Source organism: Cervus elaphus, chromosome 22 (genome assembly GCF_910594005.1).
Source record: "Cervus elaphus chromosome 22, mCerEla1.1, whole genome shotgun sequence".
Lineage (NCBI taxonomy): Eukaryota > Metazoa > Chordata > Mammalia > Artiodactyla > Cervidae > Cervus > Cervus elaphus.
Window position 1 is genome coordinate 41,518,162 of NC_057836.1, and position 27,092 is coordinate 41,545,253.

Consider the following 27,092-nt stretch of genomic DNA (forward strand, 5'->3'; position numbering starts at 1 on the left):
CACTGGAATACCACTCACTCATAAAATAAAAAGTATTTTTCCTAGGTGCTTATCGCTCTGTTAGTCTTTTTTTACTCTGTGGTATTTGATATATATATAAAATCAAAGCTAATTAAAAAAAATTTTTTTTTTTTTTAATTTTACTTTGACTGTTCTGGGTCTTTGTTGCTCCACGGGCTTTTCTCTGGTTGTGAAGAGCAGGGGCTACTCTTTAGTTGCCGTGTGCAGGTTTCTCACTGTGGTGGCTTCTCTTGTGGAGCAATGGCTCTTGGGTGTGCAGGCTTCGGTTGCAGCGTACAGGCTCGGTAGTTGCGGCTCCTGGGCTCTAAGAACACAGACTCAGTAGTTGTGGTGCATGGACTTAGTTGCTCCGTGGCATGTGGGTTCTTCCTGGATCAGGGGTGGAACCCGTGTCTTCCACGTTGGCAGGTGGACACTTTACCACTGAGCCAGCAAGGAAGTCCAGGAAGCTAGTTTTTTTAAAAAACATTTATTTTTGGTTTTCTGTGCTGGGTCTTACTTGTGACATGCGGGATCTAGTTCCCTGATCAGGGATTGAACCTGGACCCCCTGCGTGGGGAGCAGAGAGTCTTCACCACTGGACCACCAGGGAAGCCCCACAAAGCTAATTTTTATTGGCCTGAAATATATTTTTGAAGGTCTTCACTCTGATTTAAATACATTCTCTAATTTATTCCTTCCCGCAGTCCCTGTTAAACCCTATTCAGATCAGACCCTTCTAAGGGTTTTTCCTCTGCTGATTGACCCAAGATCTGTAGTTTTTAAGTCATATCTTGAAGCAGGCCACAGAAAAGTGCCTCTGAGAAGAAAAATAATGTTAGTCATCGAAGTTGGTCATTCTGCATGGTGGTTATTAAAACTTAGCCTGGGGAAAGACTCTCTTTCTTCTCATAAAAAAACCCCTAAACCTTTGTAGCCTGGTCATCTCCATGTCATTATGTAGTAACCATTACTTCCTATGCTCAGGCCTAAAACTAGTCTTCTTGAATCTTTTTTTCCTCTCCCCAGTCTGTCAATCCAATCTGTCAATCAGTCCTGCTTTGAAAGATATCAAACTGACCATGTGTTAATGCCTTCATTGCTACTCCTCTGGTTCAAGTCATGCTCAACTTTTCCTTGGATTATTAACCTCTTGAACTCTGTTCTCTGCCAGCAGCCTGAGTACTCCTTTAAAAATGGAAAGCACTCCATCTCTCTTTTCTTGAGACTAAGAAATTCAGAGAATAGTTTGCATGAAGAAAATTGTGGCAAGATGAAGAGAAACTATTTAAGGTATTTTGCTAAGTTCCAAGGGTGTGCTCCCTTCCCTTTTTTGTTTTCCTTTTTTTCCTGTCCTCTGTTTAAGACATCTAGCTCTTTGAAATTCTCCTGTTAGGAAAATGATAGGAAAAGAAAGGAGATAGAATAAAATGTAGCAATCTGGAAATGCTTCCTCTTCAACAGTTGTTGTTAAACTACTTGAAAGGGTAGAAAACCAGTGAAAGCAGTGATTGTGCATGACAGGTGTCATAGTACAGGTAAAAAAAGTGTGTGTGGAGAATAGAAAAGGAGGGGCAACTGACTGTTTTTCTGACTCAAGGAAATTTCCTCAAAAATGGTGACATTGAAACTAGATTAACGTGTTTAAAGATAGACTGTTGAGCTAAGGGAACCAATATGCAAAATCATACAGACTTGAAAAGAAGTATAGTGTGTTATAGGAATGGAGAAGATCAGAATGTGGTTAGAACATTAGGGGTGCATGACTGTGAGTAGGCAGTTATGAAGCCTTTTACAGGCTTATGTCTGATGATAAAGGGTCCTGTTTGGAAACAATGGAGTTTTTCCTACAGATCTTTCAGTACTATTATAGAATTTTAAACAAGAGCGTAATAAGATTGGTTTCATCATTGAGTGAATAAACTTTTTCTTTGTAGGAGCAATCGTGTTAGACATAACTAAATATGACTTATGTAGTGCAGTTTTAAAATTCAGAATTAGAGAAATGGTTATATTTGATAAATTGGAGTATGTTTCTTCCCTACTTCCTTCCTCTATCAACCAAAAAATACATATAAGAAATAAAAGATAAGCTATATCAGTATTTGCTCTTTAAGTTTTGTATGACTTGGAACAATCCCCCACAGTGTTAGAAGCTAAACACACAATACTGTTGTGCTCCTGGTCTGGAAATGTAGCCAGGGGAAAAATATGAGGCCTGCTGGTCTGATTACACAGCCAGGAGTAAGGAAAGCAAATATCTACATAAGCTGTGAAGCATTAACATTCTAGTCAAATGATATTTATGTTAATATTTGTCTTAAAAGGGTAGCAAGATAAAAAAAAGTTGAGATCACAGATTGTCACTGTGCCCTTTTTGGAAAACCACCTATCTTGTCAGATTTTTTAGAAAAACAGTCAATAATCAAAGTCTGCATCTACCTGTGATCTGTGCCTGAGCAATAAGCACTAGAGCAGTAAAAATTTCTGAGCTTAGTTTTCAGAGAGCATTAGGCTAGAATGTTTTGGGTGCTGGAAACCAGGTTTAGAGAAATCAAGTTCAGAAGAATAAATCAGAAAAGCAGATACAAAATGAATGAAAATCAAACTAGGTCAGGAAGGATTTGCTTATGAAAAGGATGTATTTTTTTCCCTTTGTGTAGAGAAATAGTAGTCCAGTCTTGGTTGCTGTAATTGACATTGTGAAAAACAATTCTGTTTGGTTTTAGCAACATCCTTGTCAAACCTTATGAAACATTTTGGCCAGTTTGATTTTTGTCTTCTCTCTGGACCGCAGATAAATTTATTGTGAATAAATGGAAAATAGTTTGGCAGTAGGTAAAAAGGAAGAGGAAAAGCCAAGATTCTGGTTAACTTATAAACCAGACATCTTGAATAAATGAGTTGGCTATAGCTCTTAGGAGAAAAGCCATCTTTTGCCCTTCAGGTTCATTTCTTACATCTGTTTTTATTTCTTCAGAGTTTATGAAGTCAAAAAAATTTTTAATTTTATTATTTTCAGAAGTCTCTTCTTCCATAGCAAAGTTTGCCATACTTTCCATCAGCCAGAAATAATCTTCTTCTGGATTCTCAAGGTAGCTTTTCATGTAAATGCAGCAGGTGTCTTTTTTTTTTTTTTTTTTTCAGTACTGGGTTCGAAAATCAGATAATCTTTATCAACCAGATGTTGAAGAAGGCCTCACGCTCAACACAGAAGCATTGGCTGTGACTTACACAAGAGTCAGTTGATGCTGCAAGCCTAAACCAGTTCTATTAAAATTTCACAGTCTTCATGGGATCCACATTTTGTGATATAACTTTGGTGGAACTTCAGCTCAACAGCTTAAAATTATGAAATTTATTTCATACAACTTCCACTGAATATACTAATTTGATCCAAGCCTGTTACGAGGACAACAGGAATGGTGGTTCTCAACCTTGGCTACACATAGGAATCACTTCGGAATCTTTATTTTTTTTATTTTTTTTTTTTTTGGTTAATGAATAGTAAATTGATTTATTGGTGAAATTAGCAACTATGGCGCTTCCTGATGATATAAAATCAGTAGATAATTCACAGAAATTAGCTTCCAGATTTTCATTTTAATTACTACTGTGAAACAACATAATTTAGTACCAAACGTTTAAAAACCCATTATAATTACCAGACTCTGAAACACGCATTATTTGGATCTCATCAACTACACAAAACTCATCCATTTTTCTTTTGGAAAAGGTAGTAGAAATCTCAAAGAATAAGGGAGAGACTACTAACTAAAGGTATGATAACTAATTGAGCACCATGATTCCATTCTCAGGACCTCCCAAGAGGCTGGAAGGAGGAAGGGAAGAAGTGAGGATGTTGGGAGAAATAAGGGTCGTTCTTAACTTCTGGTCCCTTTTGTGCTGTAAGGCAATGCAAGGTCTAGCGAAAACGAAAACTGCTGAGGCTGGAGATTAAAACAAAAGCTTTTGGTTCAGACGGTAAAGGAGGCCCTGGAGAACAGTACACAGTTTATCCAGAAGGCAGTGCTGGAGTTGGCTTCAGCAACTAGGGGGTTTCTTCTTAGCGTCCACGTCTTTTTTAATTTCTTCAAGTTTTTTAGCCAGGTTTGGTATGTCATAGTTTTGAGCCAGATACATTCCCACCACGTTGCCAAGAGTAAATCCAAGCAAGAACTGGAGCATAGTTTCGGCAAGCAGGGCGCGAAAGGCGGCTGCAGCTCCGAGGGCCGTCGGGACCTACCTCCCCCCACTTCGGAATCTTTAAAACACACTTATTCCTGGGTGCCAACCCCTAGAGTTTGTGATTCCATTGGCTTGGGATTCAGCCAAGGTATTATAGTTTTCTTTTCTAAAGCTCCATGGTGATTCATGGTTGAGCAGCACTGACCAAAAAGCATGACCTGTTGGCTTATTAATTCACATGCAGTAGATTCCTGGGGAAGATAGTTTTTGTGAAAAATGGGAAGGCACCTGCAACTGAATTACAAGGATGCTGGGCATGTGGGATTTAAACCAATAACAAACCAAAGATTATACCTTGTAACATTGTTAATTTACCAAATATATCCCAGGGTCATCTGTAACCCTAAATGTGCTAGATCAATTGTGCCACCAGTGAGTTCCCTGAAACCTAGTGGTTTTTCCTTGCCTGGGATCCCATTGCTAGCTGGGGACGGAACCAAGATTAATTCTGAAAATTATAGTATGAATGTATTATAGTGCTATAATAATAATAGTGTTGTATCATAACAGTAGTGTTATAATATCAATAATAGTGTTATAATATCATATAATATCATAACATTTATAGTACTAATTTATGGTTTGTTGCCTTGATTATTTAGGTCAAGGTCTGCAAACCTTTTCTGTAAAGGGCCAGATCATAAATATTTTAGACTTTGCAGGCCATATGGTTTCTGTTATAGATACTTAACTGTCAACCTAGCAAAAAAGCATCATAGACGGTATACACAAGAAGGAGTGTGACTGTATTCCAGTAAAACTGTATTAACTCTTAACTTTTTATCTTTTACTTCCAACCCACAGTTATAATCAGTCTTCAGGTAGGGAAAAATGTTGGCCTGTATTCCAGTTATGAAGAAGAAATACACTTTAGTCCTTTGAAGTCTGTAGCAAGTTATGATTGCTGGATTTAGTAGAATTTTTGAATGGAATAGAGACCTGATTCCCTGAGGTCATTTATTATGATCTTAATTTCTTATAGTAGATACCAAGACTTTGTTTAAAAACTCAAAATACTTCTTAAACTTGGTCTTGTGACAAATAGGGGGTCATTAACAATTTAAAGGGTATGTTTAGTTTCTCAGATCAATATTTCACTTCATTTGGATTTAAGATCACTGTAGTGCTTGTATGTGGTTAATGGAATCTTTGGCTAAGCAGAGGGAACACTAATGAGTCCTCATAGCCCCAGAAATACTGGAAATACAGCTCCAGATCATGAACTTATTTCCAGTGCAAAATGCAAACAAGCCTGACAACAGGGCCATCAGTTGTAGTGGACTGACCTTGGAATCAAAAACCCTGGTGTGACTCTTGGATTTACCACTATTTACCAACCTTACTTTCTTCAACCATAATATGCAGATATCTGTCCTACATACGTTTTATGGATGCTGAAGGTGAAGACTGCTTTTCACATGGTATGACATATGTGGAAGTGCCTCGTTGAGGAGGCCTGGGTCAGGTTTAGCAGAAGCGACAGCTGTGTAGCCGAAAGCTAAAGAAGACTAGACTGGCATGGAGTGAGCCTAAGGGCCTCTGTTGGTTTCCAGAGGGACTATCTAAGAGTCTCCTAGAGAGGCCTATCCTAGAGGAAAGATAACAGAAATCGAAAGACTGAAGAATAAGTAAGGAGGCGGTTCAAAGCTGGGAAAAGGGAAATCTGGGAGTCTGTCTCCGTTTAGTGACTCCAAATAAGATTCTCACTCTTGCATACTAGTATTTTTTTTTTTTTTAATGTCTTGGGTATTTGGAAGCTCCTGGCTGCACAGTATTCGCTAAAATAGAGGCATGGAGTCATGGCAAATAGCTATACTATAACAGATGTAATCACTTTGTTACTTGCTGAGTGAAAACCAAAGAATTATCAGCTAGACTCCCTGCCCAGAAGGTACTTACAAACTATAGGTAGATATGACATCTGTCACCAACCTAGTCACTTAACACCACCTCAGTTGACTCATCTTTGTCATGGACACTAAAATGCCTTGTTGTTTAGTTGCTAAGTTGTATCCAACTCTTTTGCCAATCCATGGAACTGTAGCCCTCCAGGCTCCTCTGTCCATGGGATTTCCCAGGCAAAACTACTGGAGTGGCTTGCCATTTCCTTCTTCAGGGGATCTTCCCAACCCAGGGATTGAACTAAGTGTCTACTAAACTGTATGTATTTGTCTGCTAGGCTGTGGGATTTCGCAGGTGAGAGGAAGAGAGATGGAGAGAATGGCAAGGAAGTAGAACCAGACTGGCAGAATTACACAGTGTCATTTAATCTCATTTTGTTTAAAGCTGACGGCTTCTCCAGTTTTAGACTCCATGTGCAGGACTCGAGCATCCTGGATCTGCCCCTAGTGCTGCTTTTGTGGTCAGCACATTGTGGGATTGTGCAGCATTGAAGCTGGGGACAGGAGGGTCATGTCTAAAAGCCAAGGCCAGGCTGGAGTTTCAGTTCATAATTTGAGAGTTATGGTCATGTGGGCAGCCAAAAGGATTATCAGGAAGTCAGGAGCAGTGGAGTTAGGAAAGTGTGGGAAGTAGCCTGAGCAATAGTTGTTAGAACGGGAGGAGTTCCTGGGGAAACTTGTCCCAAAATGTGTTCTAAGCACCACGGGATTTTAACTTGCAATAAATGGTAAAAATGTTTCCTGGACATATACTGGGTTCAAAGTTAAACAGGTTTTTGTTTTCGTTTTTTACTGTAGGGCTCTTGATGCCTCACTATGCCTATTGGTATCATGAGTCTGCAAGATAAAACTGTCAAATTTGGCAAGTCACAAATATTTCTCGTAGAATCATGATTAGTTGGTTGGTTATGGTGGAGTGGTAGAGGGGGGAATTGAGAGATCTTGTTCCCAGGACACACTTTGATGAAAGTTGTCCTAGGACATGTGACACCTCCTGTGAAGACTGCTGTTACTTTTCACCTGGGCTCTTGAATGGACTTCTGTGAGCCCTGTGGAGTCCTGAAGGAACCCACAAGCACCCAGAAACTTGGCCCTGCTCTCAAGTGCATTTTCTCTCCCTCCAGCCTAATCCCTTGACTGATATTTGTTATTGTTATTGATAAAATTAAGGAAATCAGCCCTTCTGAAGAAAGACAAGGGATTAACCCATAATTACTGGGACCAAAAAAAAAAAAAAAAAAAAAAAACGGGTCAGAATCTCTTTTAACTGACCTTGCATGGGGCAAATAGACTTTTCCCCCTTATCTTAACAAGCATTGAAATGATATTTTAAAGAAAATTTCAGAGGGGATATATCTGAAAAGTTTAACAATGAGATTGGAAAATGAGGCAGGTAGAGTGTTAAGATTGACCAAACCTAATGAGTGAACAGGGCAGACTGTTCTTCCTGCACAGTCTCACAGACTCCTATAATATTGCACGCAGAACTCTAGTCTTCTTGCACTCTTAAAGTGAAAGACACTGTTTCCCTGACAGTTAGTCAGGAGCCTAAGTAAATGTTATCCTTTCCTCCTCTCTGTCCCTCCCTTCTTAAGTCAGTCCCTTACTAATTCTCTCCTTTTCATCCTCTGCCATTGCTGATAGGGTAAATGGTCCAGTTGCCTCCTGATGGCAGTTAGCAAAGGGATGGGGGCAAAGGGACTGACACCTGTGGGACTGCACATATCTCTTTCAGAATTAGCCAAGGGTAATATTATGTCTTACTTGTCCTCCTGTCCCCAGTAATTAGCAGAGTACCTGACACTTTTAATTAGGGAGTTATCACTTAGGAACCAAAGGAAAAAAGAATAAAGTAGAAGGTTTTGTTACTTATTTTGCAGTTGACCATTGGATATTCTCAGAGCTTATAAAAGTAGTTTGTACTTTGAAGGCATAAAGATGAGAGCTATTAAATACTGAATTTAAGGGATTAAGGGCAGTTAAAGGTGCTTTTCAGAAAATGATTGTTAAAAACTAGTGAATGTGAATAATGTAAAATGGAGGAAAAATGAAAAAAGTTATGGAATCCAGGATATGTATTTATAATCATGGTAAAAGGTGAAGAATAATCATTAAATTGGGATTAAAACAATCTACAGCAAATTCAGGCTTCCCTGGTGGCTCAGACGGTAAAGCATCTGCCTGCTATGCAGGAGACCTGGGTTCGATCCTTGGGTTGGGAAGATCCTCTGGAGAAGGAAATGGCAACCTACTCCAGTACTCTTGCTTGGAAAATTCCTTGGATGGAGGAGCTTGGTAGGCTACAGTCCAGGGGTCACAAAGAGTTGGACACGACTGAGCGACTTCACTTTTCCTTCCTTCACAGCAAATTCTACTCTGCATCAAATGTCAGGCTCAAGGAATTCCCTGCAGTCCAGTGGTTAAGACTCTGCACTTTGACTGCCGAGGTTCAATGCCTGGTCAGGAAACTAAGAATTCACAAGCCTCATGGGGCAGCCAAAAAAAAAGTCAGATATCACATTGTCCTTACTAATACTGTTATCATGTTTAATGTGCCAGGCCACTTATTTGTAAATAATTCATTATTGTATTAATTTACAAAAGGGTCATTAACTGGTCAGAATCCAAAATGACCTATAGGGAATCCCTGAAAGTAGCAGAGACACTGAAGCAAATGGCAGCTGCCAGTAAGCAAGCATGAGCAAGTGCTGGTAAATCAAAATTCAGGCCTTGGTAAGGGTAAATATAAGGAGAATGGCAGGCATAGGAGGAGGCAAAAGGGAAGGGCCTTAAGAGATTAGAGCGAGAAGAGAGTAAAGATCTGGTCCCCTGATCCACCACCCTGACAGTTATACAGCACTGAGTATTATATGGGTTATAAGACTAATAGCAAATAGTTATATAGCAATTATCATGTGCTAGCTACTGCTCTAGTACTTTCACTAGAATTAAATCATAATTTTCACAGCAACCTTATAAGAGGGATACTGCTGTAAATCCTATGAATTCTCATTTACAGATCAGGAAATTTAAGTAACTCAGTCACCCAACTATTAAATGGTAAAGCCAGGATTTGAACCTAGGCAAATGAGAGTTGTATGACAGAGGTACCCTGAAGAATGTTTAAATTGCTGGAAAGGTGTGTTTGCATGTGTGCTAAGTTGCCTCAGTTGTGTCTGACTCTTTGCAACCCAATGGACTCTAGTCTTCTAGGCTCCTCTGTCCATGGGATTCTCCAGCCATGAATACTAGAGTGGGTTATCATGCCCTCCTTCAAAGGATCTTCCTGATCCAGGGATTGAACGCCCATCTCATGTCTCCTGAGTTGGCAGGTAGGTTCTTTACCATTAGAGGCACCTAGAAAGCCCAAGGGGTGTTTAGTAAACTAGCTGTGGAACTAGTACAACTGGCCCAGAAACAGCCCTGTGTTATGCTTCTGGGGATCAAGGAAAGCTGCCTGGGTGCACATGTGTGCAGCATCTGAGCTTATACAGATGATCCTATGGGGAAATCTAATACCAGTTAGCAGGCCCATCTGCACATTAATATACTTAGAGGTCTTTCATGGTTTTTTCATCAGTTTCAAAACTTAAAACTGTTATAAACCTTAGGCTCTGGCAAAAGTATGATGACTTCAAAACTCAGCACTTATTTGATGAGGTTGGACAGCTTCTCAGGGGATCTTTCTCATTGTCAGTACACTAGTAATACAGGATGTTTTGATAAATCTAGGGCTCAGTTTCTTCCACTTGGTTATAAGGAAGAAGGAACCAAAAAATGGGTGGTGTTATAAATTGGATAACATCATGGAATCAATGAACATGAATTTGAGCTAACTCTGGGAGATAGTGAAGGACAGGGCAGCCTGGCATGCTGCAGTCCATGGGGTCCCAAAGAGTAAAATATAACCTAGCCACTGAACAACAAATAAATTGGCAGCAGTTTATCCGATAAAGCACAGCAGGCTATGAACCTCCTCCAGCTCAGATGGTGTCAACTAGAACTGCCCTTTGCAAGTAGGCAAAAAGAACAACATGTTATTGATTGTGGTTTGTCTTTACTCTCACCTTCCGCTTTGGTCATGGCTGTAGACACAGAGTAATTTTTTTGTGCTTTAAATAGCAAGAGTTTTTCTGTAATCTTGACCAACATTCTTTGTTAACTATGGCCAAAAGGAGAACCTCCATCAGTGTATGGTTGGGGGTGGAAGAACTGCCTCCAGCTCCCTTCCCCACTCAGGATGATGCAGAGGAAGTTTGGTCTCTACCCAAAATCACTCTATACCAAGGCACAACAGAACACACTGATCAAGCAGTCCCAGCACCAACCCAGAAGGCATGGTGGAATGTGATTTTCAGCACTTTCTGTGTGGGGATTCATGGCACCTAACAAATTGATCACTCTGAAAGTGGGGATCAGGGATTCAGACCCCTAGAACTCCTGATTGAATTATAGTGTTATATGCAGTCTGCTGTATTGGGCTTTCCAGGTGGCTCAGTAGTAAGGAATTCACTTGGCAATGCAGGAGATGCGAGTTGGATCCCTGGTTTGGGAAGATCCCCTGGAAAAGGAAATGGCAAGCCACTCCAGTATTCTTGCCTGGGAAGTGCCGTGGCCAGAGAAACCTGGCAGGCTACAGTCCGTGGAATTGCAGAGTTGGATATGACTGAGTGACTGAACAGTAGCCACAGCATATGTACATATACATAACAGGTACTATGATTGTGGGCCTCATCTATAAGCTCAAAACTTCCATCAGAACTGGAGCTCAGTCTTAGTGAGTTGTGTTTCAGTTCATCTAATAAAATATTAACTTTGAAAGGATTAGTCTCTATAGCAGTCTTTAGAAATTTTATTAACCTTTCCATTACTTTTGAGTAGCAAAAATTTTAATAGAATTATGAAACATGTTTCAGGAAAATAAACTGTTACTAGTTTTGAAAACAAATTATTTTTGTGTTTTCAGAGGCTGCATTTATTTTATCTCATTACACATGTTGTTGGATTTGCCTTAGATACAGTAGTAACAGTTACTTTATACATGTTTTATTTGTAGCATAAAGCAGTGTGTGTTGCTGATCCTATTTGTTACACCAGATGTCTTGCTGTTCACACTGTCCACACTATTTGCTGAATTCAAGGTAGACAAGGCTCGAGGTAAGAGGCTGGAAGGAGACTTGAGGGGCCATAGGAACTACAGACATGAATATTCTCTCCCGGCTGGCATGGCAGCCATAACACAGCCTCTCTTCTGGCTGATGCAGCATCTGTAGCAGCAGCCACAACATAAGTAGCCATAACATAACCTCATATGACGTAACCATGATGTCACTCCAGTGTAGACTGATGCAGTAGCAGCCAGGGCTTCGAGGGTGATGTTCTTACAGGCGTACTGCAAAACGTAGCCTGTAACCAAGCGAGTACCTCATGACACGCATGCACAGTTCTGTAAGTGATCTCAGCCATACATAACCGTGTAACGTCATTGTTTACAGAACATGGGGTGAGAGGGGCTTGAGAGAGCTTGACTGGTGCCATCTTGTTAATTTCCCCACACAGTGAAACCTTTAAAAATAAGAAATATCTACAGTTACCTACCTTCAAGGCTTATTTTAAGTTCATATTACTTTTGAACTTCAAAGATCTGAAGCAATCTACTTTTCCTAACAGTTTAACTCTGTACTGTTCTATAGTTTTAGGTAGTATCGATGCTGAGTCAGAAACACTGGTAGCTGTAGTGCATTTTAGTTGGTCTAATAAATGTAAATAAAACTACAGAAAATATTTCAGTCCATTGCTGGGACTTTTTGCTGCTACATTTTTTTTTTTTTAATCAAACATCTAGATAGTTCCACAATTCCAGATGTTTAGAAATCTCCTGGGTTGAGGAAGATGAATTGGCTAAAGATTTTTTTTCCCCCTGCTACTGCTGCTATGTCACTTCAGTCGTTGTCCGACTCTGTGCAACCCCATAGACATCAGCCCACCAGGCTCCCCCGTCCCTGGGATTCTCCAGGCAAGAACACTGGAGTGGGCTGCCATTTCCTTCTCCAATGAGTCAAAGTGAAAAGTGAAAGAAGTTGCTTCGTCATGTCCGACTCTTAGCGACCCCATGGACTGCAGCCTACCAGGCTCCTCCATCCACAGGATTTTCCAGGCAAGAGTACTGGAGTGGAGTGCCATTGCCTTCTCCTTTTTTCCCCCTAGATATTTAGAATTTGTATATAAATAACTTGGAATGTTTAAATTTCACCTCAGAAGGGAAATGTTTGAAATTTTGTGTAGATTGAATTCTCAAGCAGCTCCATCTTTCCTTATTGTTGGAATTTAGAAAACACTTTTCATGAAATAGAAAATGAAAATGAAAGCAGATGAAGAGAAACTTGCCTAAAGTGTCTAGAATTTATTCCTTCAACAATTAGTTACTGAGCATCTACTTAATTTGGCAGGTGATATTCATGAGATGTTCCCAGGGCTTACATTCTAACCAGGGGAGAGAGACAACAAAATAAATAATGCAGTTTGTTAGAAGGTGATGAGTACTATGGGAGGGGGTAAAATGTGTAAAGCAGTTATAACAGTTAACTATATCTTATAGCAGTTAACTATATATATTATATATAGCAGCTCACTATATATATAATATATTTATTATACCAGTTAACTCTAACTATATATTGAATGGCAAACCATTCATTATCACAGTAATTCAAGTCTATGCCCTAACCACTAATGCCGAAGAAGCTAAAGTTGAGCAGTTCTATGAAGACCTACAAGACGTTCTAGAACTAACACCAAAAAAGATGTCTTTTTCATTATAGGGGACTGGAATGCAAAAGTAGGAAGTCAAGAGATACCTGGTGTAACTGGCAAATTTGGCCTTGGAGCACAAAATGAAGCAGAGCAAAGTCTAACAGAGTTTTCTCAAGAGGTCGCACTAGTGATAGCAAACACCCTCTAACAACACAAGAGAACACTCTGCACATGGTCATCAATACTGAAATCAGATTGATTATATTCTTTGCAGCTAAAGATGGAGAAGCTCTATATAGTCAGCAAAAACAAGACCGGGAGCTGACTGTGGCTCAGATCAGAAACTGCCTATTGCCAAATTCAGACTTAAATTGAAGAAAGTAAGCAAAACCACTAGACCATTCAGGTATGACCTAAATCAAATCCCTTACAATTATACAGCAGAAGTGACAAACAGATTCAAGGGATTAGATCTGGTAGACAGAGTGCCTGAAGAGCTATGGACGGAGGTTCATGACACCGTACAGGAGGCAGTGATCAAGACCATCCCCAAGAAAAAGAAATGCAACAAGGCAAAATGGTTGTCTGAGGAGGCCTTACAAATAGCTGAGAAAAGAAGAGAAGCAAAAGGCAAAGGAGAAAAGGAAAGATATACCTATTTGAACACAGATTTCCAAAAAATAGCACAGAGAGATAAGAAAGCCTTCCTCAGTGATCATAGCAAAGAGAAAGAGTAAAACAATGAGATGATGCTGTGAAAGTGCTGCACTCAATATGCCAGCAAAATTGGAAAACTCAGCAGAGACCACAGGACTGGAAAAGGTCAGCATTCATTCCAGTCCCAAAGAAACGAAATGCCAAAGAATGGTCAAACTACTACTATACAATTTCATTCATCTGACATGCTAGCAAAGTAATGCTCAAAATTCTCCAAACGAGGCTTCTACAGTACATGAACAGAGAACTTCCAGATGTTCAAGTTAGATTTAGAAAGGGCAGAGGAACCAGAGATCAAATTGTCAACATACTTTAGATCATAGAAAAAGCAAGAGAATTTCATCAAAACGTCTACTTTTGCATTATTGACTACACCAAAGGCTTTGACTATGCAGATCACAACAAACCCCAGAAAATTCTTCGAGAGATGTGAATACCCTCCTGAGAAATCTGTATGCAGGTCAAGAAGCAACAGTTAGAACTAGACATGGAACAACAGACTGGTTCCAAATAGGAAAAGGAGTACATCAAGACTCAATAGTCACCCTGCTTATTAAACTTATATGCAGGGAATATCATGCAAAATGCTGGCCTGGATGAAGCACAAACTGGAGTCAAGATTGCCCAGAGAAATATCAATCACCTCAGATATGCAGATAACACCACCCTTATGCAGAAAGTGAAGAACTTAAGAGCCTCTTGGTGAAAGTGAAAGAGGAGAGTGAAAAAGCTGGCTTAAAACTCAGCATTCACAAAACTAAGATCATGGCATCTGGTCCCATCACTTCATGGCAAATAGGTGGGGAAATAATGGAAACAGTGACAAACTATTTTTTGGGCTCCAAAATCACTGCAGATGGTGACTGCAGCCATGAAATTAAAAGACACTTGCTCCTTGGAAGAAAAGCTATGACCAACCTAGACAGCATATTAAAAAGCAGAAACATTACTTTGCCAACAAAGTCCTTCTAGTCAAAGCTATGGTTTTTCCAGTGGTCATGTACAGATGTGAGAGTTGGAATATAAAGAAAACTGAGCACCAAAGAATTGATGCTTTTGAACTGTGGTGTTGGAGAAAACTCTTTAGAGTCCCTTGGCCTGCATGGAGATCTAACCAGTCCATTTTAAAGGAATCAGTCCTGAATATTCTTTGGAAGGACTGATGCTGAAGCTGAAACTCCAATACTTTGGCCACCTTATGCAAAGAACTGACTCCTTGGGAAAAAAAACCTGATGCTGGGAAAGATTGAAGGCAGGAGGAGAAGGGGATGACAGAAGATGAGATGGTTGGATGGCATCACCGACTCAATGGACATGAGTTTGAGCAAGCTCCGGGAGTTGGTGATGGACAGGGAAGCCTGTCGTGCTGCAGTCCATGGGGTTGCAAAGAGTTGTACACAACTCAGCAACTGAACTAAACTGATAACTATATATTATAACAGTTAAGTATAACTGCTATAACTTTGAGTAGCAGGTATACTAGATAAGAGTGGTCAGGGTAGCCCATGTTGACCAGATGCAATTTGAGCCAAGATATGAAGAGAAAGCAGTCATCTGGGGGAAGAGCATTGCAGCAGAAAACAGCTAGACCAATGCCTGTAAAGCATGCTTTTCCTGTTGGAGGAATAGCAGGGCACCAGTATGACTATAGTTTAGTGAGCAAGGGGGCAGTGTTAGGCAATGAGGTCGTTTTTAAGGGGACTAAAGACCAGATCATGTAAAGCCTGTCAGCTGCAATCAACAGTTCAGTTGTTAAACTGTGAGTGAAATGTGGAGCTGTTGAAGAATTTTAAGCACAGGAATGACGTGATCTGCGTTGGGTTTTAAAAGGGACTGTCTGGCATTTTTGAAAACATGTGCTGAGTACAGTACTTTTCCCAATGGCTCAGAGGTACAGAATCTACCTGCAATGCAAGAGCTACAGGAGACGCAGGTTCAATCCCTAGGTTGGGAAGATCTCCTGGTGGAGGAAATGGCAACCCACTCCAGTATTCTTGCCTGAAAATGCAGTGGACAGAGGAGCCAGGCCGGCTATAGTCCATGGAGTCACAAAGAGTTAGACACGACTGAGCGACTAAGGACACACACACTGAGAACAGGGTGGGTGCAGGGAGACCAGATGGAGGGCTTGTAATCCAGTCAAAGACTGTGGTGATTTAGGCCAGAATAGTAGCTGCGCAGGTGGTAACGGTAGATGGTAGAGTCAACAATTTCCTGGTGGTTACATCCCCTTTTGGGCTTCCCTGATAGCCCAGTTGCTAAGGAATCCGCCTGCCAATGCAAGAGACCCTGGTTTGATTCCTGGGTCGGGAAGATCCATTGGAGAAGGGATAGGCTACCCTCTCCAGTATTGTTGGGCTTCCCTTGTGGCTAAGCTGGTAAAGAATCCGCCTGCAATGCAGGAGACCTGGGTTCGATCCCTGGGTTAGGAAGATTCCCTGGAGAAGGGCAAGGCTACCCACTCCAGTGTTCTGGCCTGGAAAACTCTATGGACTATATAGTTCATGGGGTCACAAAGAGTCAGACACAACTGAGCGACTTTCACTAGGATATAGAGCGCGAGAGGAAACAAGAGGACTTTAGAATACTTCCAAGCTTTTAGCCCTAAGCACAGATGAGGTTGCCATTTACTGAGATGGAGAAGATGGTAAAGGCAGTTTATTTTGAGTGAGAGTTGGGAGATAACAGAGTCAGATTTGGATGTGTCAAGTGTTAATTAGTTCTTAGACATACTAGTGGAGATGCTAAGTAGGCAGTTGAATGTATTATTTCTTTATTTTTTTCTTTACTAAGCAAGAAATATGCTCTTTTGGTTTTTTATTTAAATGCATAATTAAAAATTTAACATCTTACCTATTTTAAGTGTATAGTTCATTGGCATTGTTGTAATTTACTAAGTCATATCCAACTCTTTTGTGACCCCTGGACTGTAGGCTGCCAGGCTCCCTGTCCATGAGATTTCCTAGGCAGGAACACTGGAGTGGGTTGCCATTCCTTCTCCAGGAGATCTTCCCACCCAGGGACTGAACCCTGGGCTCCTGCACTGGCAGGTGGGTTCTTTACCACAGCGTCCCCAGGGAAGCCCTCACTAGCGTTAAGTACATTCCATTGTTGTAGTGCTGTGACAACCATCCATCCACAGAACTCTTTTTGATTTTATAAAACTTAACTTTTTTTTTCTTTTTTTTTCCATTTATTTTTATTAGTTGGAGGCTAATTACTTTACAATACAATAGTGGTTTTTGCCATACATTGACATGAATCAGACATGGATTTACGTGTATTCCCCATCCCGATCCCCACTCCCACCTCCCTCTCTGCCCGATCCCTCTGGGTCTTCCCAGTGCACTGGCCCCGAGCACTTGTCTCATGCATCCAACCTGGGCTGGTGATCTGTTTCACCCTTGATAATATACATGTTTCGATGCTGTTCTCTCTGAACATCCCACCCTCGCCTTCTCCCACAGAGTCCAAAAGTCTGTTCTGTACATCTGTGTCTCTTTTTCTGTTTTGCATATAGGGTTATCGTTACCATTTTTCTAAATTCCATATATATGCGTTAGTATACTGTATTGGTCTTTATCTTTCTGGCTTACTTCACTCTGTATAATGGGCTCATCCATCTCATTAGAACTGATTCAAATGAATTCTTTTTAATGGCTGAGTAATATTTTGTAAATATTTTGTAAATTTTGTAAAATAGTAACTTTGTTCTTCCATCCCTCTAGTCCCTGGCACCACTACTCTAATTGCTGTCCCCAGTTTTGTCTACTCTTTGTAACTCATATAAATGGAATCATAAGGTATTTGTGTTTTTCAGCTGACATGTTTCACTTAGCATAATGGCTTCAAGGCCACCCATTCTGTAGCATGTATCAGAATTTCCTTCATTTTCAGGCTGAATAATATTTGATTGTATATATATTCCACATTTTTTATTTATCCATTCATCTGTCAACAGATACTTGGTTTGCCTCCACAGCTTAGCTATTATGAATAATGCTGCTATGAACATATGTGTGCACCCATGAGTTAGTGAAGTGAAAGTCACTCAGTCATGTCAGACTCTTTGTGACCCCATGGACTAAAAAAACGTCCATGGAACTCTCCAGGCCAGAATACTGGAGTGGGTAGCCTTTCCCTTTTCCAGGGGATCTTCCCAACCCAAGGATCGAACCCAGGTCTCACACATTGCAGGCGGATTCTTTACCAGCTGAGTCACAAGGAAGGCCCAAGAATACTGAAGTGGGTAGCCTATCCCTTCTCCAGTGGTTCTTCCCGAACCAGGAATCGAACTGGAGTCTCCTGCATTGCAGGAGGATTCTTTTCCAACTGAGCTATGACATATAAAGGGTATTCTTTTCAAAATTATTTGTAGTACATTTACTTGGCAACTTTCATAGATTTTCTTTTTTATAGAAGTATATTTTTGTTATAAATGATTTTAATGATATTGCTCTATGGACAGCAAAACATACAAGTTCTCGTTTGTTCTCTCACCCTACCCCTTTGTCATATTACCTTCCATTCCTTTCAGTACATTTATACATGTTTGTATGTATCTTTTTTTTAAATTGGATTATATTATACATACTTTTCTAGTTTTTTTGTCTTTTATTTAATAACACCTTGAAGATTTTCCCAGGCTTATTTTTGTTCTTCACAGCTGTGTATGTTGCATAATGTTGCATTGATTATCCATGTACATATGCTTTTACACACACAAAATTTTTTCTGTAGATTGGATTCCTAGGTTTCGATTTTCTAGGTCCAAGGAAATATCTTGAAACTGTCCATATATTTTCTTCTCCAACAAGAAGAAAATTCTTCTCTTTTGTGATTTAATAATTACTTGGCAAGGCAGGGTGGGCGTGGGTATGGATTTTGTTATTGAGATCTTCAAGTTTGGGAAACTAAAGTAGTTTTCTGAAATAAATTTACTTGCTATAGATTTGTTAACCCTTGGCAAATGAGTTGTAAGCTGTGAGTTTTATAACCTTAATGACTGGTTTTTTTGTTTTTTGTTTTTTTTTTTAAGTGCAATTGATGTCTTAGTCTAGGCATTTTAAACAGCACATGGGAGATATGACCCATATCCAGAATCTGTGAGACAAATGGAGAGTCTTGAAGGGATGATAGGAGAAGACTATTGAAAAATGTCTTATAATAATTAGAACATTTTCCTGTGGATAAACTTGGCAGATACTGATCTCAGCAAGGCAGCATCATTCCTGCCCAGGAATTGAACCTGGGTACCCTGGATGAAAACTTGGAGTCCTAGCCACCAAATCAGCAAGGGCTGGAAGATAATTTTTCCTGGATCTTTACCTCCAGTGAAAAATGCGTTTATCACAGAGGCAGAAACTGTAAATACCAGGTACAAAGTTTATTATTAAAGACATAGCAGAACAACAAGTGGGAGAGCACATAGAGAAACATTTGTTTAGTTGAGATAGAAGCAAGGCAGAAATTTCCTACTGGAGAAAAAGGATGTGGGCATCCTCCCCTCTAGTGAGGAGGAACATTATAAAGAGTGGTGTTAAGTCATTTATATAAAGGCTGTTCTTCCGGGTCTGTCTTAAAACTAACTGACCTTAGTCTTCCTTCAAACCAGTTATCTGATTTCTTTTTCCACACCTGACCTTCCTGGGACCCTGCCCTGGGATGCGCACACAGTCAAGATGGATCTTGAAGTGAAGGCTTCTGGGAGGAGCAAGACTCATTATAGCCTGGAATCATCCTTTGACTTTTGACTTCAAGGAGCCTTTCTGAACATGTATAGTGTCTATCTTAACTTTTACTCAGAAGAATCTTTGCCTGTCTTTGTCCTTGCAATGATTATTGCCTTAAGGTGTTAACAAGAGATAAGACTAGCTATTTACCTGGTTTCTGTTGTTACTTCCATTTCCTAGAGCAAATGGGGGGCTGGTTGTAATACCTCAACTGCAGCCCACCTATCTCTTATCTCAGGAAAGGCAAAGAGAGGCTGACTGATTGTAAATGTCCAGCCTGGAGCCCATCTATCTCCTACCTTGAACTTCCTTACTCAGTGACCAAATTTAGCACCACATGTGTGCTAATCATGTTAATATCATGCAGTGATATAGTGAGATGGGTAAATCACCTCTAGAATGTTCTTTCCCCAAACCTGTAAACCCCACCTACTCATGAGAAAAGAATTTGAGGGCCACTCTACAAAATACCTACCAGCACTCTTCAAAAGTGCCAAGGAAATGAAAAACAAGCAAAGACTGAGTAACTCTCACAGATTGGAGAACTAAATGCAACATGATATCTTGGTTTGGAAGCTGTGACAGAAAAAGCTGTTAGTGGAAAAATGGTGAAGTCTGAATGAAATCTGTGGTTTAGTATTGTACCAATATTAAATTCTTAGTTGTTTAACATCCCATAGTTATATAAGATGCTAACCTAAGAGCCTGAGTGCAACTCTTCTGTAAATCTAAGGCTATTTCAGAATAAAGGGTTTTTTATTTCTGTTTTTGTTTTTCTTTTTCTTTTTTAAGTATCTCTTTCCTTCTGGGCAATATAATCCTAGGAAGATTGTCTTCCTTAGAAAACTACTCTGTGCTTGTAAGTTAAGAGATCCTCTTGTCCTGAGAGGTGGTCAGTCCATGAAGATCTTCTAGGCTAGAGAATTGGCCCAGTTGGAAGAGATGTTTTGGTTGTGTGAGGCAGTATAGACAAGGCTATAATAAAGCCATAAAGAGTGATCTGATGTCATGGACCCAATGACAAGAAGTTATGCCTGAAGAATCAGGAAGTGAGTGGACTTTGCTTTGAAGTAAATCCAACCTTAATTTGTGGAAGATCCATTCAACAGTAAGTTGGTAAAATACAACAACCCAGCACAAAGTTTTGCAAATAGGAGACAAAGTCACCCTAACCAGTCAGAGAGATTGTCTGCCACTCACAAGTATCATGCAGAAGACAATAAATGAAAATTAAGCCACAGTGGGAACCTTTCCAGTTAGAACAGGGAGGTTTATGCGGTCACAGATGAGGCTGGATTAACTAAGGATATCTGATGATACCTTGCAGTTACATATGTCTAGACATTTCTTACAGGAGATATGACCCAGTAAGCATGAGACAGAGGAATGCAAAAATGGTTAGGACCCCACTCCCCATGCTAACATAATGTTGTATCTGTGCCGAAGATACCTGTTTAATCACCTCTCCTGGTTCTTTGTTGATTGGAATCTGAAAGCCTCTATTGTTAATAATAAAAGTTCTTGAATGGGTAGACCATCTGGTTACAATTTTGGTTTCAAGTCCCTGTTATGCAACTGGTACCCAAATAAGGACTGTCTCCAAATGTGAGTAGGCTGAGTCAGTCATAAACAAGCAAAAAGAAATATTCCTCGTGCTGCTAATATCCAAATGTTAGAAGATGAAGTGTTTAATGAAATGGTGCTGCTTAATTTTAGTCACACTTCCTTTACCATGATGTGTTTTACCTAGACCATGGTCAACAAATTTTCCTGTAAAGGACCAGATAATAAATAATAAGATTTTGAACTTTGCATGGTCTCTGTTGCATATTTGTCTTTCTTTAAAAAAAAAAACAAAACACCTTTTAAGTATGTGTTTTCTGCATCTTTCACTATATTTTCATACCTTGTGATAATGGTTGAAGTCTGAGATGGCCTTTAAATAATGATCTATAATGAAGTTTCTGGCTATAGATTTACTATCACTGGCAAAAGATTTGTAATCATGACTTGAATGGATTTAAAAGAAAATAGGTTTGTAGTTGATCTCTTACTGCATTCATCTGAGATGAATAAATGGGATCTTGTAAACCCATCAGATCATACAAGTTTGCTATCCAGAAATTAAGTGCCTAGTTTCAGTTAAAAATTATTTATTCAAGACATGTTTTGTTTCTAAATAGGTTAGTTATTAAAGTAGCTTCATCTTTTAATAGGTAGCAGTGGTGGTCTATTTTTTCAAGATTCAGTTTAATTTATTTTCTCATTTACCCCCTCCAGCTGGCCCCCTTTTATTGTTTTGTTGCCACAAATCATCTCTAAAGTTGTATTCTTGCTTTCACAGTGTCTCATTTTACTGTTAGGTTGCAGTTTCTGCCTCTGATTTGTAGTTAGGTTGTGGATTTTCACTGTTTCTGCCCTAAGGCCATCCTTCACTAGACCCCAGCAGGTAGTCTTTCAGATACTAAGCCATTCTTGGGATATTTGTGGAACAAAAATTCTAATGCCCCTAAAAGACTAAGTGGCTGGATGGTACACTGTGGGTTTTTCCAGATATACTTTGACTACTAAATTGGTTTTTCTAAGAAGGTAGATAAGGTCATATATTTGAAGACTTAGCTTTTATTTCTTTGTTTATAATTTTACCAATATGCTGTCACATAATGTTCCTTAAACCTCGCATTCATGGCCTTTGTTATGTTTGGCTAAACAATGCTTTATTTAGATGGCAGTCCATTTTAGCAGAAGGGTGCCTGATGAAACTCTGTGTTTTAGCATTTGCTCTCTAATAACTTCTCAAACAATACTTGTAACTATTAAATCTTATAAAACTTGTTTTACCTAGATACATTTTAAGGTGTACCCAGAAAATAAAGCAGTATTATAGTTTTTAGTCAGTATTACTCAGTAATCAGTTGAAGTAAAAGGGAATTTTTTTACTCAGTAGGAAGTTGTTAGGTTTTATTAGTTTTTCTTGTTTTGAGTAATAATTAAGGCCTTTTATCTTTAATAGATCTCATTTTAGGTATTTGGATTCTATGAAAATAAACTTTCTTAGATTATAGTTTCTTAAATGGCATACATATTTTTATTTTCTCCTAAACAGGTTCAGTCTGTTGTTAATACCACTGTGCCAGCTGGAAGGAGGGAAAACTTAATATGTGTATAAAAACACTGGCATATGGTTTCTTTAAAAGTCTCTGAAATTCAGTATTTAACTTCATCAGAAATTGAACTGAGAATTGATCTGTTCTCTGTGTCTCGTGATGCATTCCAGTATTTAAAGCATTGCAGTGTGTTAAAGATTTTGAGTTGTAACTAAATATGAGTGTTACCTACATAATCTCATCATTTTTTGAAAACATAGGTATTGATAACATTGATTTGAATCCTGAGTATGTTAGTGAGACGAGGGACGTGGTGTGTGTGTATGTATTTCTTCATTTGTAATCAAGCCATTCTTTTTTTTTTTTTTTAAACAAAAGCACAACAGGACAAATCCACACTTTTATTTATTTTCAAGAAGTTTAAATCCTCAAGGGGTACAGCATCACACGGATTCTGTGTCCAACGGCCTTAGGAAGGTTGCTTCGGAATTTGGCACGAGCCATGCCGCTGTTTCCATGAGCTTGAGTTATCTTTCCCCAGATTACTCTGGTTCTGTTAGGTTTCCCCCCAGGAGTTACTGTGTTGTTCTTTGCTTTGTACACATAAGCACATCTCTTGCCTAGATAGAATTCAGTTTCATCTCGAGCATATATACCTTCAATTTTCAGGAGAGCAGTGTGTTCCCTTTGGTTCCGTAGACCCCGTTTATAGCCAGCAAGAATGGCCTTGGACCACAGCCTTCCAGACATATTTGTCGTTTTAGAAGTCCTGTTCCCAGCAGGCCTCCACAGGGTCCAAGATGGCTGAAAGAGCTCAAACCATTCTTCTAGAGTCTTCAAGTCAACTGTCATGTTCGTGGTTTCCTGCTTTGTTCTTTTGAGCCACTTGACTGGCAACTGAAGGGATCTTGGAAAGGAACTCTTAGCAGATTCGTGCTGGGCCCTTTGGTCCTCTCCTTCGCCTGCATCATAGCAGCTATGTTCTGTCCTGTCTGTGTCCCTGCAAGGAAAGGGATGAGAGAGAGAAAGAGTGAGTGTGAGAGAGAGAGAGAGAGTGTGTGTGTGTTGTAGTAGTAGTAGAAGTCAGCAATCGCTTGTCAGCATATGTTATAAGGTTTCTCAAGCACATGGAAAGAGATCTTTCTCAGGAAAACTGTCAGGGCCAGCACACATGGGAAAAGTATTTCAGTGCTTAGTGCATAGTCTTGTAACTGTGACTGTTTTTATTTTATGGGGTCAGAAGAAATTAAAGCATAAGACGTAGTTATGCTCCACATCATTATTTACCTGTCTTTTCTTCTTGAACTCTCCCAGGCAGCAGTATCTGTCCAAAGATCACCATAGTTCCACTCTGCTTGAAAAGCAGCACAACCGCACTGATTGATCAGAATGCATCTGATGAAGAGGCTCAGGGAATAAATGGGGAAACGCCAGCAAAACACTTAGCTGCAAGTCCAAAGCCACAAGGTATGCTGTTGGGGTTTTTTTTTTTTTTTTATCAAGTTAGGTGCTTTGTTCATTGAAGAAAGTGACACAAAGGAATGATGATCACTCAGAAAGAGTTTTAAGCTATAAATTGAGGAATTGGGTGCATTTGTTTTTTCAGGAGAAAAGTCAGGCAGGGTTTCTACTCTGAAAATACCGTCTATATTTCCCTATTATGGCTTTTTCATAAATTGTTTATATGTCCCCTTAATGGAAATGTGACCTCTTCATGTACTATGCTTGACATACTACAGAGTCTAACTTACTATTTGCATAATAAATATGTAACAAATTAATATGTACTTAGAAGTACTGTCAAAGTTGTCATGACTTTATAAATGTGAGAGGGTCTGTGAAACAGATCATTCTAAAACAGTGCTTTAATATACTTAGCTAGAATGTGATTTTATAATATGAAGGAAGTGGGGCTTTTCAGGCTTCTTGGTAAAGTCATCCACAAAAATTGAGTCCCTTCATCCAGGAATTGAGTGTCCAACGAGGGGAAAATTTTTAGTGATGAAAATCTCTAAATGCTTTGCTCAGTAACCATTTCATTTTATAAGTAAATTTTTAGTAAATGGTAATTAACTTTAAAAAGCCCAAAATTATAATTTTGATTTGATGATTGAGAGCAAGGTCTTTTGAAGTATACACAAAACTATGCTACACTGGCTTAAAGTGTAGTTTGTTTCAAACGTATTTTCATTTATATCAAATGCTGAACATTCAATCAGGAAACAACACTAGGCATTTTCAGAATCACTATACTTTGAAAAAATCAATTTCTGTTTGGATTATTTGTATTTTCTTTGGTCTCTTTTCTTGTTCTTATGTTTTAAATTTTTCTGAAAGAGATCTTTAAAGGGAGGTTAGAATGGAGTCTTCCCAATCACAGGCTATTTTTCTTATTGTTCTTACTACTAGTTATATTGGTGATGGTATGAGATGTATGAGATGGTATGAGATGGTATGATGGCTGTCAAACAAGGTCAGATAATTGGAAATTCAAGTGAATAACTCATTGATGAGTTTATAACCTCAATCTTTGACCATATTCCTCTATAACATTTTGAATATGAAAATAGAAATTTTTCTGATCATGATTAAAGCCATTTTATTTGCACAATACAAAATTCCACCTTGCTCATTAGTTGTAAGGTGACCTCAAAGTAAAAAATATAAGAAATAAAAAAAAAAAAAATAAGAAATAAATGCAATTCAATTTTATGTAATTCCCCAGATGAAAAGCAAGAATTTCATTATTGATAAAGAATGTTTTGGAAAGATGTATTGCATCACTTCATTGTTTTTAGTTCATTGAGATAAATTATAGCCGTGTTCTTTCTGAGCTGCTGTGTGCCAAAATAACCCTGCTCTTTAGGGAGAAAGCACCAACTTGCTGCTTGTAGTTCTGTTGAAGTCTGTGTGTTGCTAGTTAAATATATGTGATTACTTTCTATCTTGAATATGAATTTATATATATATATATATATTTTTTTTTGCATAACAACGGAGTATTTCCAGATATAAAATAAACAACATAGAGTATACTTTTTTCCAAAATAGTCTCGTTGTTTGGCCCTTTCCTGACCCCCTCCCTGCCCCAGCTAAACTTTTAGCTCCTCTATCACCCCTTAAATCTCACATTTAATCATCTCTTCTTTGATTTTTCTCATTCATTACAGACTGGTCTACTTTTTAGCTCGTCCATGTTTGTTTTTTTTTCTGCTTTGTATACTACCGTATTCCCTGTATCTCACACACAGTGTTGCAGGCCTTCAGTAATCCTCACTGAGTGAATCTTGCTCTATCACCATGTTACTTTGTTTCTGCTGTTCTCTGTTTAAAACTTAGAATGTGTTCCATGTACAGACTGTTGTGCTATGTCACTCAGTCATGTCCGAACCAACTCTTTATGACTCGATGGACTGCAACCACCAGGCTTCTCTGTCCATGGGATTTTCCAGGCAAGAATACCGGAGTCGTTTACCATTTCCTCCTTCAGGGGGTCTTCCCTACCCAGAGACTGACCCAGCGTCTCCCGAGTCGCCTGCATTGGTGGCAGAGTTTTTACCACTGGGCCACCTAGGAAGCCCGTATATAAAGACCAGTGTCCTGAAATGAGTCTATATCTTGATATTGTCAGATCAGCTGCCAAATAGATCACTACTTATTGACTTGACTGATTGATAGTATTTCCCACCCTTTAGCAGAGAGAAGCCACTTTTAGTTTCTCCAAATCCTTAAGAACATTTGGGTGACTGACGTTGGTTGAGAAATGAAGGTGATACCAGTGGGGACTTCCCGCTCAGACTAGGGATTATCACACTGATACCCTTATGCCCACGTCCTGGCAAATTCTTTATAAATTATGCATGATGCTGCTGCTAAGGCTTCAAGAGCCATTATATAATTTTACTTCAGTTGAAGACTCTTATTCTAGATCAGTAATTCTCAACTGGAGATAATTCTGCAGGCCTGTGGCACCCACCCTAGCACTCACTGGTATTATCTGGAGATGTTTTGTTTTGCTTGCCACATTTGGGATTTGCTACTGGCATCTAGTACGTAGAGGCTAGGGATGCTGCTCAACATTTTACAATGCACAGGTCAGCCTTTTCCACCCCCTACTAACAAAGAATGATCTGACCTGAAATAGCATTAGTGTGACAAACTGTGATCTAGATCCTAAAAATAGCTCATAATTAAATCTTGGACTTCCCAGGTGGCTCAGTGGTAAAGAATCTGCCTGCCGATGCAGGAGATACAGGTTCGATCCCTGGGTTGGAAATCCCCTGGAGGAGGAAATGGCAACCCACTCCAGTATTCTTGCCTGAAAATCGCATGGACAGAGGAGCCTGGCAGGCTACAGTCTATAGGGTAGCAATGAGTTGGGCGCATCTGAGTGCACACACACACCAATTAAATCGTATTTGTTTGTCATGTGAAGTGCTGATAATATCATGGCTGCGATTTATTATGGTGGTTTTTAAAAGGAGAGAATATTTACAGCTTTTATTAGTAGTGATTATGTTGTAATATAGTTAGAGGTTGTTTTGCCTCAGAAAATACCCTAAGGCCTTGGGAAACAATGGTTTATTCTCTTCATACCAGTCCTACTAGTAAATCAAATTACTGAGCAACCCCAA

The 27,092-nt window shown here is 39.4% G+C and overlaps 3 protein-coding genes across 6 annotated transcripts in view; 1 reads left to right on the forward strand and 2 right to left on the reverse strand.

Annotated features, from left to right (window-relative positions):
- Window positions 1–27,092, forward strand: part of FGD4 (FYVE, RhoGEF and PH domain containing 4) — a 236,590-nt gene that overhangs the window by 126,640 nt on the left and 82,858 nt on the right. For all 4 annotated transcript variants that reach the window (XM_043881495.1, XM_043881496.1, XM_043881497.1 and 1 more), the window contains exon 2: window positions 23,773–23,925. In XM_043881495.1, the coding sequence (XP_043737430.1) occupies window positions 23,773–23,925 (153 nt within the window). The remainder of the gene's footprint in view (window positions 1–23,772; window positions 23,926–27,092) is intronic.
- LOC122680295 (short transmembrane mitochondrial protein 1-like) lies at window positions 3,584–4,250 on the reverse strand. Its single transcript, XM_043881500.1, has one exon. The coding sequence runs from the start codon at window positions 4,186–4,188 to the stop codon at window positions 4,045–4,047; it is 144 nt and encodes a 47-aa protein (XP_043737435.1). The 5' UTR covers window positions 4,189–4,250; the 3' UTR covers window positions 3,584–4,044.
- Window positions 22,879–23,265, reverse strand: LOC122680294 (60S ribosomal protein L35a-like). The gene has a single exon (XM_043881499.1). It carries the CDS (start codon window positions 23,206–23,208, stop codon window positions 22,879–22,881), a length of 330 nt encoding a protein of 109 aa, XP_043737434.1. The 5' UTR covers window positions 23,209–23,265.